We start from the raw sequence: 19683 nt of genomic DNA on the forward strand, positions 1-19683 counted from the left end.
TTGAATTATTTCACCAAGGGTGATCGTGTAAACCGGAGAGTACAGACGGAGGACTGGTATTTGGGAAGTACACTCGGTGGGTGGGAGAGAGTAGAGGAAGCCCTCAGAGGTATCAGTAGCAACAGAGATGAAGAAGATAAACCAGAGGCATAGAGATTTTGGGGTAAGGAGAGGCAAGGAGGAAAGAAGTGTACAGAGGCGAGCTGGAGTCATGGTGTTAAAATTTGCAGAGCAGGGGGCGCCTGGGTGGCTCAGTGGGTTAAGCCGCTGCCTTCGGCTCAGGTCATGATCTCAGGGTCCTGGGATCAAGCCCTGCATCGGGCTCTCTGCTCAGCAGGAAACCTGCTTCCGCCTCCCCCTCTGTCTGCCTCTCTGCCTGCTTGTGATCTCTCTCTCTCTCTCTGTTAAAAAAAAAAAAAATCTCTAAAATTTGCAGAGCAGTTTAGTAGTATGAGAACTGTGGAAAGATTTTTTGAATTTGCCTATTATCTAGCTAGCAGAATGGGGATTTCATTTCATTTCTTTTTTTTTTCCTTCTTTTTTTTGTAGGACAAAGTAAGATTTTTTGTTCTCAGTTTTTAAACTGGCAAAAATATATTCTTTACCTGTGTTCAACCAGGACTTTCTCAGGGGCTGTGATTTTCTTTTCTTTTCTTTCTTTCTTTCTTTTTTATTTGGGAGTGAAGTTTAACTTTATTGAGGGTCTGAAGTAAATGTCACTTTGAATTAACATGTTTTCTTTCTTTCTTTTTTTTTTTTTTGGTTGTTACCTCTTTTGTCTTTGTGAGCAAAATCATTATATATATATATATATATATTACTTGAAAACAGAATGTTTGGTCTCTCCCTTGATGTGTTAATTCTTACCTTAATTACTAGATTATTTACAGGCCATTGGTAATTACCCATTAAGAAGTAGCAAGCAAGGGGCGCCTGGGTGGCTAAGTGGGTTAAAGCCTCTGCCTTCAGCTCAGGTCATGATCCCAGAGTCCTGGGATCGAGCCCCACATCGGGCTCTCTGCTAGGCAGGGAGCCTGCTTCCCTTCCTCTCTCTGCCTCTCTCTGCCAACTTGTGATCTCTCTCTCTCTGTCAAATAAATAAATAAAATCTTAAAAAAAAAGAAGCAAGCAAGATATTATCATTAGTATTTTCATTTTATCAAGTTCATTTTAGAATTATTGTGATTATATCACTCATTTTCAAAAAATTTTTGGCCACCAAACCCTTTCCTTAAACATATATGGAATCCTGGGGCACCTGGGTGGCTCAGTGGGTTAAGCCTCTGCCTTTGGCTCAGGTCATGATTTCAGGGTCCTGGGATGGAGCCCCACATCAGGCTCTCTGCTCGGTGGGGAGCCTGCTTCCCCCTCTGTCTCTGCCTGCCTCTCTTCCTACTTGTGATTTCTCTCTCTGTTAAATAAAATCTTTAAAAAAAAATGGAATCCCAATATATGAATCAGATAAAATGGAGTTTGTATGAAGCTGTGACAGGGACCTGAAGTCCCTCGTATGTTGTATCTAGCCTTCTCTTTTTCTCCAGCCAGTGGTCCTCCTCTGTGGAAATCCTAGGGCTACTTAAAGCATAGTTTGAAAATCACGGATACGTAATACTCTTTGTGGAAATGCTGGTAACCATATTGATACTGAAAGTCACAAGATACTTAGATGTCAAGTCAGTTGGCACTTCTACTCTGTTGTCTTATTGGTCAGTAGAATGTGCCACAATAAATAGCTGCCCAGAGAGCAAGTAAATGTACTAAAACTATTTAGACAGAGGTTGTATGGCTTCCTTTAAGGGAAGTTGTCCAGGTTGTTCCTTTGTCAATGTGATCCTGGACTTCCAGTACATCTGTAGTCTCCTTCCAACACCAGTGATTCTCTTTGGCCTTGTATGTCTACATTCATCCTACCTATTAAATATTATCTAAATATGATGGGGATCTATGTTGTCTTTTATTTCTTCAAATTCATAGTGTGCCATAAATATGAGAGGTCCTGTGTTAAAATGCGGGGTAGTATTTAAATGAGATACAGTTTACTATTAAGGAAATAGAAAATTGCTGTAAGGTTTGATGAGTACAGTAAAAGCAGAAGATATTAATGGACGTCCTATGAAATGAAAGGACCTAACCCAGACCAGCTAGGAACTTGTCAGAAAAAATGCTAGTTTCCCTGTAGACTCCCAAGTTTACTTGAAAGATGAGTAGACTTTAACCAGAGGCAAATAGGGAAAGATCTTTCTAGGGAGAGAGGAACATATAAATAGGCTCAGAAGAGGGCATGCCTTGTTTGGAGACCTGTAAGTAGTTTAGTATGGCTGGAGCTTAGCATGTGATTGGGGATTGGTGAATGAAACCAGATGAAAAGGGACTGTGTTTTGCCAAGCTTAGAAATTTGGACTTGACCTTGAAAGTGTTGTGAAGCGAGTGAAGGATTTTAAGCTGAACAATTCCATGGTCAGATTTATGTTTTAGAAAGCATTTTGGCAGTAGTCAAGCGAACAGATTAGAATGAACCTTTCTTAGAAGCAAAGCAACCATTAAGTAATTGACTTTTGTAGTAATTTACACAAAAATGTCTGAGGATAGTAGAACTGATGTGGGTGGGGGAATGAATTCAAGATATACTAAGGAGGCAAGAGCAGTAGAGTTATTAGTCAGAGAAAGAGTGAATTCAGGGATGACTCTTAGTAGGGCTGTCCCCCTACAAAGAGAAAGAAGTTAAGAAGAAAGGAATCTCATTGGCTTTTTGCCCCAAGATTCTTAGAGTGCCAACTTGAGCAAGGATATAGGTGCTTTTTTATTTCTTTATATTTATGTTTGTATATGTTTTTCAAATGTATATGAAGAAGTAATAACAGGATGTATTATCAGGGAAGGGTATGGAATTTTTTTTTCAAATCTATTAGAGTAAGATAGACTCTTAAGATAGTTTAGGAATGAGTGATCTACTTAAAGGGAAAGGAATGGACTACCTTTTGTCCAGTCATTTGATTATTTATCTATTTCATATACTTTATAAATCAATTTCAATTTGAGAATAAATTCATTTTTAGAAAATCCAGGGTTTTTTCCTTTCCATTTGTTTGATAGAATTTTTACCTTTTAAGACGATGTGTGGTAGGATTGGGTTGTCTGTATAAACTAGCTAATTTAGTAATAGTTCTTGTGTGACATTATGCATTTTAAGATACAAAATGATTTTCATCAGAATGCAAACTTTGTTTTTTAAGTCTTTGATTGGTGTCCTGTGGGAATTAATGTTTAATCCCTTGCTTTTTAACATTCCTAATAGAGAGGATGTTTCCTGTATATAGCTTTGTCACATCATTTTTAAAAGTTAAGATCTGTCTTAGGCTTGTTGAGGTGGTAAAATCCCCTCAAGGAAGGAATGAACAATGCTGTGCTCCTTAACAGAAAACTAGAGGTATTGGTTTCAGATTTTGAGATCTGCTCTGCAAAGGGACGCATTCATTATGTTTATTCATTGGTTCTTGAATGTTCTGTTGTTTCTTATCAGTTAGGTTTTCCTTCCCTGTAGATTTGTGATTTCTTCTGTACCTTTGAAAGCATTAGAGAGTTACCTCTTCCAGTAACAAAAACAAAAATAGACGATAGTTCAATACCTTTTAATTTACAGTATTAATGGTAAGACTTATACCTTTATAACTGAAAGCTGTTAGTTCACTTTCATTCTGTAATGATTATAGATATGAAGGTATATTCTGATGTTATACTACTTGCAAGGAATTTTTTCCTTAGAATAAATTAATCCTAGTAGAACTTTTTCTTCTTTATGTTTATGGTTTTTTTTTTTTAAGATTTGTTTATTTACTTACTTGCTTACTTGAGAGAGCAAGTGAGCACAAGCCAGGGGAGAAGCAGAGGGAGAAGCAGACACCCTACTGAGCAGGGAACCTGACATGGGTCTGGATCCCAGGACCCTGGGATCATGACCTGAGCCAAAGGCAGACCACTTAACTGACTGAGCCACCCAGGCGCCCCTCTTCTTTATGTTTAAAAGAAACTTTATTTGCTTCCTTTTTATAAAGATGTTTTATATTCAGGCTATAGTCCCTGGTTTGTTTAATGTTTTCTAATACTAAGCCAAAAGGTCCCTAAATTTTAGTGTTTAGGAATTTTTTTTCCTAAAGTATGAATGTTTTCAGACATTGTCAGCAGTCTGTAATTTGGCCTACATGTACAGATTTCCTTATTCAGAAAATAGAATGGACTTGAGGGGTAGGTCAGTAGGAACACTCATTGGATTATTACAATTAAAATGCTTGAAAGTTCTTTGAATAACATCTTTTCCAAAACTTAGAGGTTATTGTAGTTTTATAAGAACTATTATAGTTTTGTGGGGGTTTTTGAAAAACAAAATGATTTATTTGAGCTTAGAGTTAATCTAATAGGAGGGCTACTAGTTGTTCATTTTCTGTTAAACCAAAATGTTTCATTTGGGACATTAGTTTTATATCAGCATGGTAATCCAAAGTTAAAATATATGAGAGGTAATAACCTCTTTTTCATATTTCTTTAACTCTGTCTACAGGTTGTAAAAGTTAAAATGAACAAACTACGGCAAAGTTTTAGGAGAAAGAAAGATGTTTATGTTCCAGAGGCCAGTCGTCCACATCAGTGGCAGACAGATGAAGAAGGGGTTCGTACTGGAAAATGTAGCTTCCCAGTTAAGGTAAGAGCTCGTGTTTCTGTAATTCTAGACATGGAAAAGAATTGACAGCCTATTATATGTGAAATCCCATTGATTAGGACCATTAAAAGGAAACCCTGTAAAAACTAATCCCTTCATTTCCTGCTTCAAAGTAGAATTAATAAGAAAAATATTAGTGGTTTTTTTTCTCTCTATATTTTAAATAAGAATTTCTGATATATAATCTGGAATCACTACAAATAAGATCACTTCTGATGAGAAACTGATCCTGAAATATCTAAAAATTCCAAATTATCAAGAATCAAATTATTTTGAGTAATGGGCTTACTAAGTGGTAGGGCAGAGGGAACAGGAATCTATTTTCTTAAATACAGGCCTGGTATGTTTTAGAAAATCTTAATAGAGTTAAAAGAGATTTTCTCTCTAATCTTTTAACTGTTTGCTGTACAGAGGGCATTTAAACTAATGCCTTCATTTGTCAGATCAGAAAATGGAAGCTCAAAGAAGTTAAGAACCATAGTGAAGATGTAAAGAAGGGGGTGCCATGTAGGTGTTTTTTCTTGCTACTTCTTGACACTCTGGAGAAAAGGGGTAACATTTAAAGTCACAAAAGAAATGTACATGCTACACTGTTCAGTGAGAAGAAGCAATTTATAAATATATAAGCATTCTATGAGATGTGTTAAGTATGGGCGCAAAAACATACAAGGTACTAGACCAAAATGTTAATGTCTTCAAGAAAAAATTTACTCTAATATAAAATATTAACATTTTCCCCTACTTTCTACATACTCTTATGTATGAGTATTCTTACTGTGATTTTTCTCCTTGTACTGCCTCAGAAAGGGAAAAATTTTGTATGACAGGAAAAGAGATTTGTAGAATCTACAGGTTAAGTAAATACATGTTGTTTTTTTAAGATTTATTTATTTATGAGAAAATGCGAGTGCATGTGCACATGGAAGGGCAGAGGGAGAGAGAGAATTTCAAGCACATTCCATGCTGATCAAGGAGCCCAACACAGGGGCTCAGTCCCACAACCATGGGATCATGACCTGAGCCAAAACCAAGATTCAGATGCCCATCCAACTGCACCACCCAGTGCCACGTGAATACATGGTTTTTAAAATACACAAATTTAGGGACGCCTGGGTGGCTCAGTGGGTTAAAGCCTCTGCCTTCGGCTCAGGTCATGATCCCAGGGTCCTGGGATCGAGTCCCGCATTGCACTCTCTGCTCAGTGGGGAGCCTGCTTCCTCGTCTCTCTCTACCTGCCTCTCTGCCTACTTGTGATCTCCACCTATCAAAAAAAAAAAAAAAAAAAAAAAAAAACCTTTAAAAATAAATAAATAAAATAAAATACACAAATTTTCCCACAGTCTGTCAATAACTAAGCATTTTCCTAATCACTGAGCTTTGTCTACTTAACTCATTTGCTGTTCTTCTTTTATAGGAATAAAAAACTTAAATATTTTAATTTAAAATTTTGGTTATGATATTAAAATATTTAAAAACCCCTCATACATAAATACTAACATGTTCTCTACTATCTCCCCAACCTCATCCCAAAGAGTAGGCTCATTTTGATTGTACAAGTTGAGTATTGTGGAAATGGGTACTCTTACACATTGTTGATTACTTAGAGTATAAGTTATAACCTCTTAGGGCAATATGAAAATATCAATTAAAATTTTATTTAATTTTTAAAACTTGGGGTTTACATTTTGTTTTAAAGATTTATTTATTTATTTGTTGGAGAGAGAGAAAGAGTGAGCATGAGTGGGGGGTTGAGGGGTGGCGGGGGACACCAGGCAGAGGGAGAAGCAGGCTCCCCAGAGAGCAAGGAGCCTGATGTGAGACTCCATCCAGGGGCCTGGGATCATGACGTGAGCTGAAGGCAGATGCTTAACCCACTGAACCACCCAGGTGTCCCTCAGTTAAAATTTTAAATGCACTTTTCATTTGGTCAGAAATTTTACATTTAAGAACTACGTTTAGGGGGACTTGGGTGGCTCAGTCAGTTAAGCATCTGATCTGCTAATCTCAGATCTGATCTTCTAATCTGAACTGCTAATCTCAGCTCAGGTCTTAACTTTAGGGTCATGACTTCAAGTCCTGCGCTGGGCTCCGTGCTCGGCATGGAGCTTACTTAAAAAAAAAAAGAAAGAGAGAGAGAGAGAGAGAGAGAGAAAGAAAGAAAGAAAGAAAGAAAGAAAGAAAGAAAGAAAGAAAGAAAGAAAGAAGGGACTTACATTTAAGGGGCCCCTGGTGGGGTCAGTCAGAAGAGCGTGTGACTCTTGCAGATTGTGAGTTCAAGCCCTATACTGGGTATGGAGATTAATTAAAAAAAAAATAATAATCTTTAAAAAATAGTAGGAGGCAAACCATAAGAGATTCTTAATTATAGAGAACAAACTGAGGGTTGATGGAGGAGAGGTGTGCCTGGGGAGGTGGGCTAACTGGGTGATGGGGATTAAGGAGGGCACTTGTAATGAGCACTGGGTATTATATATCAGTGATGAATCACTAATTCTATTCCTGAAACCAGTATTACACTATATGTTAACTAACTGGAATTTAAATAAAAACTTGAGACAAACAAAGAAGAATTACATTTAAGTACATTCATAGATACACTGGCACAAATGGTCATTAGCATTGTTTGATTGCAAAAACCTGGGGCGCCTAAATGGCTCAGTCATTAAGCATCTGCCTTTGGCTCAGGTCATGGTCCTGGGGTCCTGGGATCCTGGGATTGAGCCCCGCCTCAGGCTCTCTGATGAGGGGGAAGCCTGATTCTCCTCCCATTCCCCCTCTCTCACTATCTCTCTCTCTCTGTCAAATAAATAAAGTCTTAAAAATATGATAGCAAAAATCTGGAAACAAGTTAAATGCCCATCATTCTGGGAGTCGCTTAAGAAATTATGACATCCAGGGCAGCCCTCTCAGGTCCCTTCCCTCTTTGGCAGCTTTATACTGTATCACTCCATAAACTTTGTACTTTGTACTGTATCACTCCATAAACTTTGAAAAAAAAAAGAAAGAAATTATGAAATCCATTAAGTGGAATTCTTTGCTACTCTTAAAAAAGGAATAAGGTATACCTATATTCATACATTTGGTAAAAATGTTTTAATATCTGCTGTGTGCTGGGCATATGCTAAGTGCTGAACAAAAAGACACTTCTTGCTCTTGTAGAGTTTATAGTCTCCCCATGGGAGTACAGACTTAAATTAGGTATTTGCTTTAATAATATGTGATTTTAGGGGCACCTGAGTGGCTCAGTGGGTTAAGCCTCTGCCTTTGGCTTGAGTCATGGTCTCAGAGTCCTGGGATTGAGCCCGGCATCAGGCTCTCTGCTCATCAGGGAGCCAGCTTCCTCCTCTCTCTCTGCCTGCTGCTCTGCCTACTTGTGATCTCTCTCTCTCTCTCTGTCAAATAAATTAAAAAAAATTTTTTTTAAAAATAATTTTAAAAAATATGATTTTAGACTGAGATAAATGCTTTTTAAAAAGGGAAGGCTGTAGTTTAAGAAGTTTATGAGATGAACCTGGAAAGAAGTAGGGTGTGGCCTAATAGGCCATGTTAAGGATTTGGAACTTTAATAGGAAACTACTACGTGGTGTGGTTTTTTTTTTTTTTCATTATTTATTTTATTGTGGTAAAATACACAACATAAAATTTACCATTTTAACCATTTCTATGTGTACAGTACAGTAATATTAATGACATTCATATTGTTGTGCAGTCATCAACACCATCCATCTCCAGAACTTTTCATCTTCCCAAACTGGGACTCTGGGTGTGGTGTTATTTGGAGGTAGTCCATAGTGGATGTGAAGAGTTTGGTGAGAGATTATTACAGGAATCCAAAGGAGAGATAATGTTTACTCTGAACTAGGGTGATAACTGTGGAGAAGAAAAGAAATGAAGTAAATTGAGAGATAATTAAGAGATAAAGCCAACAAGAATTGGAAATGGACGGAATGGTGTTAAGGATGACACCTAGTTTTTTGTCCCAAACTGATGGAGGTGATGATCATTGACATAGGATACATTGAAAAAATATTCTGTGATATGTTCACATAGGAAGATAACTTTAATGTATTAGTAGGTCATAAAGGCAAGGCATAGGACAATGTATATAATATGATTCTGTTTATAGTTAAAAAGAAAAGCAAGGAAAAGCAGGTATATAGATATCTGCTTATATATGTAAGAAATATCTGTAAGAAGACACAAGTAAATCTGCATTATAGAATGGGAATGAAGGATTTGGGATCTTTTTATTTTTCAATGTATATCTTTTGGAACTAGTGATATTTCTCATGAGCACGTATCATATTTGTAATAAGCATATATGTATGTTTTAGAAACCTCATTCACAGGATTCTGAAAGGCTGGTATTATAGTATTGAAATAATTGAAGTAAAGTTAATTGAAGCACTTTCAATTGGCTGTGAAATATATAGCTTTTAAGTATTTTTTTTTTAAGATTTTATTTATTTTGACACGAAGAGAGCACAAGTGGAGGTGGGGAGAAGCAGGCTCCCTGTAGAACTTGATTCTAGGACCCTGGGATCATGAGCTGAGCTGAAGGCAGACATTTTAACTGTCTGAGGCACCCAGGCACCCCAGCTTTTAAGTATTTTGTGTGAGACTAGTAAGATTCAATATCATTCAGTGCTGCAGTCATTTATCATAATAAACAGTTGATGGGATGTACTTTAGAGATAAAAATATAAGATGTAAGATTTACATGTTATGCAGGCTGGGGAGCTTATTTAGGGTGTTTTTTGTATAGTCTTCTCCAAATGCCCTCTTGTAAGCCTTTCTACAAGACATTCATCCTCTCTGCTATGTTGTGGCTCCCCATCCTTTATCTGCCTTTCCTTCCCACCCCACACACATATACAAGTGACACATGGTTGGCTAGGAGAATCAGAACCTGAAATTATTATTATTTTTTTAAAGATTTTATTTATTTATTTGACAGAGAGATAGAGAGCACAAGTAAGCAGAGCGGCAGGCAGAGGGAGAGAGAGAAACAGGCTCTCCGCTAAGCAGGGAGCCCGATGCGGGGCTCGATCCCAGGAGCCTGGAATCATGACCTGAGCCGAAGGCAGCTGCTCAACCAACTGAGCCACCCAGGCGCCCCAGAACCTGAAATTATTTTTGGTAGCCTAAAAATAGATAAATTTCCTCACTCAAGTATAGCTGGGCAAATAATGTCTTATCTGCCCTTGCCTTAGGAACCACTGAATTCTGAACCTAATGAGTTGGCATAAAAACTTACCCAAGTAGACAACTAGGAGGGTGGTGGTGGGCATGCTCACTGAGGAAGAACATGTTTGAGAGTAGAGAAGATGAATTCCTTTTGAAGTGCCAATGAGATGTGTGCATGCAGATCCCCACTTACCACAAGCACCGTGAGTTTTGATTTTGAGATTACAAATAAATTCTAGTAAGTAGGTACGTTTGCAAATATGGAATCCTTAAATAATGAGGGTTGACTATGTATAACTTATCACTGAAGTCATGAGTAAGTGAGATTGCCTAGAGGAAGTAAGAGGAGGGGAAGGCCTAGGACAAATGTAGAAGGGATAGGCAGTGAAATGTGTATCTTCAAAGGAGAATAAGAATGAGAGGTCTCAGAAGGCAAGGTTTCAAGGAAAGAGAAAGTGGTCAAATGCTATGAAGAGATCAAGAAAGAAATGAAACTTCATTAGATTAAAAATCTGAAAGTCTTGGTGACTTTGATGATAGCACTTACGGGGAGTCATGAGGATGGGAGTTAGATTGAGGAGTGAATGGGTGCAAAATAAAGAGGAAGATGACAAATCTAGAGATTACGACTTCAAGAAGTTTGTTTGACCAAGTTGTATGAGTATGGGAAGGGGTGGAAGGGAAGTATTACAAAGCTCACAAGAAAACTTTTGGTGGGGGCGCCTGGGTGGCTCAGTGGGTTAAGCCTCTGCCTTCGGCTCAGGTCATGATTCCAGGGTCCTGGGATCGAGCCCCACATCGGGCTCTCTGCTGAGCGGGGAGCCTGCTTCCTCTCTCTCTGTCTGCCTCTCTGCCTCCTTGTGATTTCTGTCTGTCAAATAAATAAATCTTAAAAATATTTTTTAAAAAAATAATAAATTATACTGGTGCCTATGTAAGTATAATAATTTAGTATTACAGTAGTGATTAAAGTGGGTTTCAAAGCTTGTCTTGCAATTCTGCTAGGATAATAGAGGAGGAATTTTGATGTTAGAAGTCAAATATTACCTGTAAAGATTAATGTAGTGGTTCGCAAAGTGAGGTCCCCAAAATCTTTTGTGGGATCCTGATATACTTTCAGTTCCAACTATATACCTGTGTGAAGCCATAGTTTTGTTTTGCTTTTTTTTTTTTAATTTTATTTATTTATTTGAATAAAGCATGAGAAAGTGTGAGAGGGAGCACTCACACACAAGTAAGGGGGAGGGGCAGAGGGAAAGGAAGAAGCGGACTCCCCGCTGAGCAGGGAGTCTGACCTGGGGCTCTGTCCCAGGATTCTGGGATCATGAACTGAGCTGAAGGCAAATGCCTAACCGACTGACCTACACAAGTGCCCTACCCGTTGTTTCTTTATATACTTCAGAACAACATATTCTGACAGATTGAATGTAGATGCAAATTTCAGAATCCAGTTTTCTGTTAAGCCAGATATTAGAGAGATTTGCAAAAATGTGAAACAATGCCACTCTTCTCTCAAAATTGTTTCACTTTGGAAAATACAGTTATTTTTCACTAAAAATGTCATTAATGGGAGATTCATGCTCTTTTCCTTTACAAGTCTTCCAGATACTCTGTATCCTTCTCTATGTATGTATCTTCAGTAAACTCTGCTTTCACTTCTTGCTGGCTTGTCTCTGATTTCCATTCTTCCAGAAGCCAAGGACCCTCTTGGCTGGTCCTCCGGGACCTCCCTCTGGGTCTTCGGACCTGACCTGCCTGCATCACTTTAATTCATGGGACATTGTGGAAAGTGCTTAGAAAGATTTACATTGTGGATAAAAATTTGCCCTAGACTAAAATCTGCTCTGACTCCACCTAACAAAGCTTAAAATCAAGCCTTAGAATTATCAAAATGCCTAAATGTATCCCAGAACAAAGGTCATGAATATTTAATAGGAATACAATAGTATCAGCACCCAAAAAGGTTAAACTTGCAATGTCTGGCATCCACTTCAAAATTACCAGTCATGCAAAGCAGCAGAAAAATATAACCTATAATAAGGAGAAAAATCAAAGAGACATAGGCCCAGAAATAACCAATGCTAGAATTAGTAGACAAGGACATTAAAACTTGAACGTAATATCCCCTATATTCAAAAAGTAGAAGATAATATAACACTGTAGTTAACTACATTGGAACTAAAATTTTAAAAAAATAAAAACTTTTAAAAGTTAAAAAATGGAGGTGCCTGGCTGGCTCAGTTGGTGGAGCATATGACTCTTGATCTCAGGGTCATAAGTTTGAGCCCTATGTTAGGTATAGAGATTACTTAAATAAACTAAAAAGAAATTTTAAATGTCATTTTTGTTAACATGTAGTGGGGTTTATTATCATTTTTCAATGAATTCAATTTTTAAAAGTGAGATTCTTAGTTTTAATTTCTAATATAGTAAAATTATATAACTGACCAAACAAAAGTGCTTTGGAGTCTTCAGTGTAATGGGTCCTATGATCAAAAATTGTGAGACCTTCTGATTAAAACAGTATGCTTCATCAATTAAAGTAATATACTACTTGTAATTGCTTACTAACATTATATTTTAAGATGCTAGTATTAATTTTCATTGTTGGGATGCCTTGGTGGCTCAGTCAGTTAAACATCTGCCTTCATCTCAGGTCATGATCCCAGGGTCCTAGAATCAAGTCCCGCATTGGGCTCCTTCCTCTGTTAGGAGCCTCCTTCTCCCTCTGCCTGCCACTCCCCCTGCTTGTGCTCGCTCTCTCTCTGACAAATAAATAAATAAAATCTTTAAAAAAAAATTTTTTTTTGGTTGTTAAAATAAATTAGTGGAATCTAAGCCAGTTTATCGATCCTTTGATTTGTAATTAAAATCTTAATTCTCTGATTATGTAGAACATATATGGAATGCTAAAATGGACCTTCTATTGGTTAGATTGTGGATTTCATAGTATCTTTAAATTTGGAAGGATAGAGACTTAAGGGACTGGATACAGAATTCATGCTTATTAGTATTGCTTATAAGTTGATCTACTTTAACTCACTGTAGAGATGGAAGGACTTCTTATCCCATTTAAGGTTATAATAATATAATAACCCATTTAAGGTTATAATCCTAAACCTAGTTTATGTTTAGTTTTTATTTATATTTATATTTAATTTATATAAATATAAATCATATAAATATTTATATACATATATAAATATATAAAATTATATATAAATTTATATAAATATAAACTATTTTTTAAAAGATTTTGTTTATTTATTTATTTGACAGAGAGAGAGATCACAAGTAGGCAGAGAGAGAGGAGGAAGTAGGCTCCCTGCTGAGCAGAGGGCCTGATGCGAGGCTCGATCGCAGCACCCTGAGATCACGACTTGAGACGAAGGCAGAGGCTTAACCCAGTGAGCCACCCAGGCGCCCCTAAATATAAACTATTTATATTTAGTTATAAATCCTAAACACATGGAAGTGTGCTAGTATGTACAAATAGGGTAGACCAAATGGAGAACTGAGCATATGAATGCTAGAATTGCATATGTTTACCTCCTGGACTAACATTGCTGATTAAATGTTCTGCCAAGTTGTTCTGGGGCCCAATGTTTTTTAAAAGATAAGGATTGCCATTGTGCTAGAAGTTGCAAGAGATAGTATTTTAATAACAGATTTTGTGGGGGTTGGCCATTAGAACAGTAACACCAAGCAATTCTTGGACATCAGCAGAGTGAGAATTCAACCTAGTTGTGACACTGTCTTACCTGCAGATAGCATCAGATTCCTCAGTTTTAGGGTTCAGGCCTATAACACTTTCCCCTTGCCCCCCACCCCATACTTCAGATACCAGTCACAAGGCCTAGATTGTTTGTTACCTATGTTTCTGAATAATGGTTACAGATTAGAGATCCATTGATCTCCTTAGGTTTAATTAATTTGCTAGAGCCAGCTCACAGAACTCAGGGGGAACACTTAATATTTAACAATTTATGAAAGTACATGATAAAGTGTATGAATCAATGGTGAGATAAAGAGATACATGGGGGACCCCTGGGTGGCTCAGTCAGTTAAGCATCTGCCTTCTGCTCAGTTCATGATCCCAGGGTCCTGGGATTGAGTCCTGCCTTGGGCTCCCTGCTCAGCAGGGAGCCTGCTTTTCCCTCTGCCTGCTTCTCCTTCTGCCTCGTGCTCCCCCTGCTTGTGTTCTCTCTCTGTAACAAATAAGTAAATAAAACCTTTTTTAAAAAGAGAGAGAAATACATAGGATGAAGTCCTGAACAAAGTTGCTTCTGCCCTCATGGAGCTTGGGGCCTGGCTGGGTGGCACGTGGAAGTGTTCTGATTCCCCAAGTAGGTAAGCTCTTCAAAAAGAAAGGCCAAAAACTGTCTTTTGGAGGCATCTTTACATAGTCATAATTGACTAAATCATTGACTGAATCTTCAGTCCCTCTTCTCTCTCCAGAGGTTAGGAGGTGGGACTGGCAGATCCAAGCCCCCCCCCCCTTTTTTTTTTAGATTTTATTTATTTGACAGACAAAGATCACAAGTAAGGAGAGAGGCAGGCAGAGAGAGAGAGGGAGAAGCAGGCTCCTCACAGAGCAGAGAGCCCGATGCAGGGCAATCCCAGGACTCTGGGATCAGGACCCAAACTGAAGGCAGAGGCTTTGACCCACTGAGCCACACCGGAACCCACGCCTTTAATCACTATTTGGTCCTCCAGGCAACCAGCTGCCTCCCTTAAATGCTTTCCCAAAGTTGCCCCTTTACATAACAAAAGACACTTTTATCACTTCTAATACTCAGGAAATTCCAAGAATTGGGGGAACTGTCAGTCAGAAACTGGACAAAGAGCAAATATATATGAGAAATATGTTGTGGTCATCTGAATGACCAAATCTATATTTCTTGCAGATCACAGTATCACAAATGCACAGAATAAAAAGTAAAATGGGAAAATACAGATACTAATGGAATTTTTAAAATTAAGATTCTATGCAAATAAACTTGAAAATACGGATAAAATTGGTAATACCTTTGGGTTATGTAAATGACCAAAACTGCCTCCCCCCAAAAACTAAAAATATAAAAAGACTAATTCGTGTAGAAGAAATACCGTAATATGTAAAAGAATTATCTACCTCCTTTTTTCCACCTCCCACCCCTAACATACGAAGGGAACTATTAATTTAACCCTAACCCTAATTGTGTGTGTATATTTATATAATGGAGTTAGAGTCCAATCTAAATAATGACAAGTTTTTAATTCATTCTAAGTGTCTAGTAGCACATTCAAATGTCCTACAAGAAGCAGAATATCCTCTATGCATACTACCTACAAGTAATTTTCCAAGTTATTGTTACCAGAAATGCCTCCATATATTTCTTAAACACTCCCCGTTGCGAAACCACTGGTATAGGGCCTTACAGATTATTTTAAGGACTTTGGCTTTTATTTAGAGTGAAATGGGAAGCCATTGGAGAATTTTGAGCAGGGGAATGACTTTATATAAATTATTTTTAAAAAAAAATTTTTAAAGACTCTATTTATTCAGTTGACAGACAGAGATCATAAGTAGGCAGAGAGGCGGGCAGAGAGAGAGAGGGGGGAGGAAGCATGCTCCCCGCTGAGCAGAGAGCCCGATGTGGGGCTTGATCCCAGGACCCTCGGATCATGACCCGAGCTGAAGGCAGAGGCTTTAACCCACTGAGCCACCCCCGTGCCCCTATAAATTATATTTTTAAATGATTACTCTGATTCTTGTGCTGAGAATCAGCTGTAGAGAAGAGCAAGGGTGGAAGCAGAGAGATCAGTTAAGTAGCTGTTGTGAAAATCCAGACATGAAAGATGATGATGATTTCCATCAGGGTGATGGTAATAGAAGTGGTAAGAAGGGGTCAGATTCTGGATGTATTTTGTAGATAGAGCTGATAGTATTTATTGATGGATTAAGTTGTGAATGTCAATCAAGAGAGAGAAGTCAAGGATAGTGCAAAGATTTTTGATCTGAGCAGTTGGAAGGGTAGACTTGCCATATATTATTTTGGGGAAGACTGTTGGTAGTAGAGTAGATTCGTGAATGAAGGATAATACGAGCATTTAATTTTGATTCTATTATAAACGGTAACTTTAAAATTTCATTTTCTGCTTATTGCTGTTATAGAAATAAAATTGACTTTTCAAAAATTGAGATATAATTGACATATGACATTATATTAGTTTCAAGTATACAACATAATGATTTGGTATTTGTATATATTACAAAATGATACAATTGACTTTTTTTTTTTTTTTTTAAAGATTTTATTTATTATTTATTTGAGAGAGAGACAGTGAGAGAGAGCATGAGCTAGGAGAAGGTCAGAGAGAGAAGCAGACTCCCCGCGGAGCCGGGAGCCCGATGCGGGACTCGATCCCGGCACTCCAGGATCATGACCTGAGCCGAAGGCAGTCGTCCAACCAACTGAGCCACCCAGGCGTCCCTACAATTGACTTTTTATTTTTAATTTTTTACAGATGACTTTTGTATGTTAAAATTGTATCTAGTTTCCTTGCTAAACTCATTTATTCTAGTAATTTATTTGTGTTTTCTTTTGGGTTTTCTACTAATACAGTTATATAATCTATGAATAATGTTGTATTTCTTACATTCTAATCTTTATACTTTTATGTATATATGTATGTATGTATGTCCTTCATTGCATTGGTCAGAGACTGATGTTTATAACTTTGGGTAGAATTGGTGATAAAAAGAATTCTTGCCTTATTCTCAGTCTTACCACAGTTTATCAGATTAAACAAGTTCCCTTCTGTTCTTGGTTTAAAAATTATTAAAATTATGAATGGAAACTAAATTTTGAGATGATTACATAAATTTTATCTTTAATTCTGTTGGTAAATTATACTTGTGATTTTTTGAATAGTCAGCTAACCTTAACATTCCTGGAATAAATTCAACTCATTTTATTTTATTTATTTTTTTTTTTTAAAGATTTTATTTATTTATTTGAGAGAGATCACAAGCAGAGAGAGAGGCAGGCGGAGAGAGAGGAGGGAGCAGGCTCCCTGCTGAGCAGAGAGCCCGATGCGGGACTCGATCCCAGGACCCTGAGATCATGACCTGAGCCGAAGGCAGCGGCTTAACCCACTGAGCCACCCAGGCGCCCCTCAACTCATTTTAGACAGATACTGATCAAGTTGAGTTTATTTAGTATATTTCTAGGTTCTCTTTGGTAATATTTTGTTCAGAAATTTCACATCTATGCTTTTGAGTCAGAATGGACTGTAATTTTGCTTTCTCATTTTGTCTTTGCTAGATTTTGTGTTAAATGAGCTGAGGCTGGATTACACTTTTAGCAAGACTCTACTTCTGGTTTACTTCTGGTATGGGGACGTTCTTTTTGTGTGTTTAAGCTGAGATACTTTAGTGTTCACTGGAACCTATTCCTCTGGTTGGTCCGGAATTCTAATTCTTCACTCTTCAGCAAATTGAAAATGCCAAAAATTCATTCTTTTTAACATGTTTATCTGTTTCCTGTAATTCTTGTGAGTTGGTTTTTAGACACCTGATCAGGTTTAATTTATTAAGCGTTGCAGAATGGTGATACTTTAATTCTGTCATCCTTTCTTCACTTATCAGCTATAATATTTCTATAAAGCAAAATCCCCATATCTACTGCTTGGTTAGCAGTGGTACAGTTTAACTAGAAAGTTAGGGTAATTTCATTTATGAGGGAAATATTGAGCCATAAGCAACGTTACCAAAATGGTTGACTGTTCATTTGATCAACTTTTTTTTTTTAATAACATTGTTAATGTATGTAAGACCAGTAAATTATAAACCATTACTTAAATAGGAGAGTTGCAGAAGTAATGTGAGATAGTAAAAAGAAGATAGATAGTTGAAAGAAGAAAGATCTAGGAGTGAAAAGATCAAAGGTCTATTCCTGGCTCTATTAATTTACTAGTTACATGACCTTGTGTAAATCACTTAACTTTTTTGATACCAGTGCCATATTTGAAAGGTGAAGGTTTTGAGTCTCCTTAAGTTCTTTCTAACTTTAAACTCCTGTGATTAGATTTAATACATATACTTAGTATAATACATATACTCGTTCAATGTAATCGTACTCGAAATTTATACATAAAAGTAATCTGTTATAATTTGACTTAACTACTCCTCTTTAATTAAAGAACCCAAACAAATTTTGATATCATGTTCTACACATCTGCATCCTGTATTTGGAATATAATACAGGTTATGTATATCTGATAATATGCCTTATACCTTACAAATTGATTATGATGTCATTTTTTTGCCAGTGTTGGGAACTGTTGACTGTATGTTTGCTCACATCAGAGCTGTGCATTTCTTCTCATGGCCTACATTACCAAAACAAGGGGGGAAGTCTACTTTTCAAATAATTCTTTTCAAGAAAAGGAAAAATGACTTAATTCATCCAAGAATGAAATTCCACACACTAATTTTTCTAAAGTCCATTTTTGTGAATGAAAGTCCCTTACTCAGAGGGAGTTTGGAAAAGACATACAGACAAAAGAAGTCCTGGTGTCAAATATTTTAGCCATTAAAGCATAAATCAGCTGCAATTCTTCAGTGAGATAGTGTCTCAGAAGAGAAAAGAGACTTCTTTAATAATGTTTATTTCAGTGGGCATGTTTTTCTCATCATCTAGGAAGGCACAGCACTGATTTCCATCTCCACATTCCAAAATAGATTATGCAGTCTATATAGGAGATATTTTTGTTCTGTCTTTTCCATTAAGTCTCCCCCACCTTTTTTTTTTTGTTGGCATAAATACCCATAAGTGACCAGTTGAATTGATCAAAATGATGGAATAAAATCCCTTGTAAACACTTTGAAACCTATATTCGTATCTCAGCAACTAAAGGTAACTCTGAGACCCTAAAAGCCTACTTTCTCATTTTATTATTTATTTATTTATTTGAGAGAGACAGTACAAGCATGAGGGGCAGAAGGAGAGGGAGAGAGAATGTCAAGCAGACTCCACCCAGAGCATGGAGCCTGATGTTTTAACATTCATTCTATAGGTCCAGACTCATAAAAAGCAGAGCATTAGAACTAAGAACCCATTGTAGAACCAGAACCTTCAGTGGGATTTATAATCAGTGAAATAGAGAACTAGAAGAAAAAGCAAAAAACAAAACAAAACAAAACCCGAAAACAAAAATGAAAAAAAAAAAAAAATAGATGCTTGCCTCTGCTCACACCCTGGGTGAAAAAGAGGTGTCTCCCACCAAAAATTGAAACCATTGATCTGGACTTTATATGCTATAACCTGCATGGTGTAAGAATCCTGAGATTAATATACAGTAGGTCTTAGGCTACAAATACTCCTGTGGTACCTTTTAGAAGCAAATGTAAAACCACTGTATAATCCAGAAGGCATGATTTTTTTCCAGAAAAGTTGAGCTTCAGTAAAGATGAATTTACAATTTAAAAAAGAAAGTTATGGGGCGCCTGGGTGGCTCAGTGGGTTAAGCTGCTGCCTTCGGCTCAGGTCATGATCCCAGGTCCTGGGTTCAAGCCCCGCATCAGGCTTTCTGCTCAGCGGGGAGCCTGCTTCCTCCTCTCTCTCTGCCTGCCTCGCTGCCTACTTGTGATTTCTCTCTGTCAAATAAGTAAATAAAATCTTTAAAAAAAAATAAAAATAAATAAAAATAAAAAAGAAAGTTATAAATCATATGTGGAAGTGATCAGCAGTTATAATAAGGATTATACAATAAAGGACAAGAAGATTAGCACTGTA

General features: G+C 37.2%; 1 protein-coding gene across 8 annotated transcripts in view; it reads left to right on the plus strand.

The window, feature by feature from the left end:
• NUMB (NUMB endocytic adaptor protein) overlaps nucleotides 1-19683 on the plus strand; it is a 192215-nt gene that overhangs the window by 114526 nt on the left and 58006 nt on the right. For all 8 annotated transcript variants that reach the window (XM_047739255.1, XM_047739256.1, XM_047739261.1 and 5 more), the window contains one exon: nucleotides 4556-4696. In XM_047739255.1, the coding sequence (XP_047595211.1) occupies nucleotides 4571-4696 (126 nt within the window). In that variant the 5' untranslated portion in view covers nucleotides 4556-4570. The remainder of the gene's footprint in view (nucleotides 1-4555; nucleotides 4697-19683) is intronic.

This window comes from Lutra lutra, chromosome 7 (genome assembly GCF_902655055.1).
Source record: "Lutra lutra chromosome 7, mLutLut1.2, whole genome shotgun sequence".
In the NCBI taxonomy this organism is placed as follows: domain Eukaryota; kingdom Metazoa; phylum Chordata; class Mammalia; order Carnivora; family Mustelidae; genus Lutra; species Lutra lutra.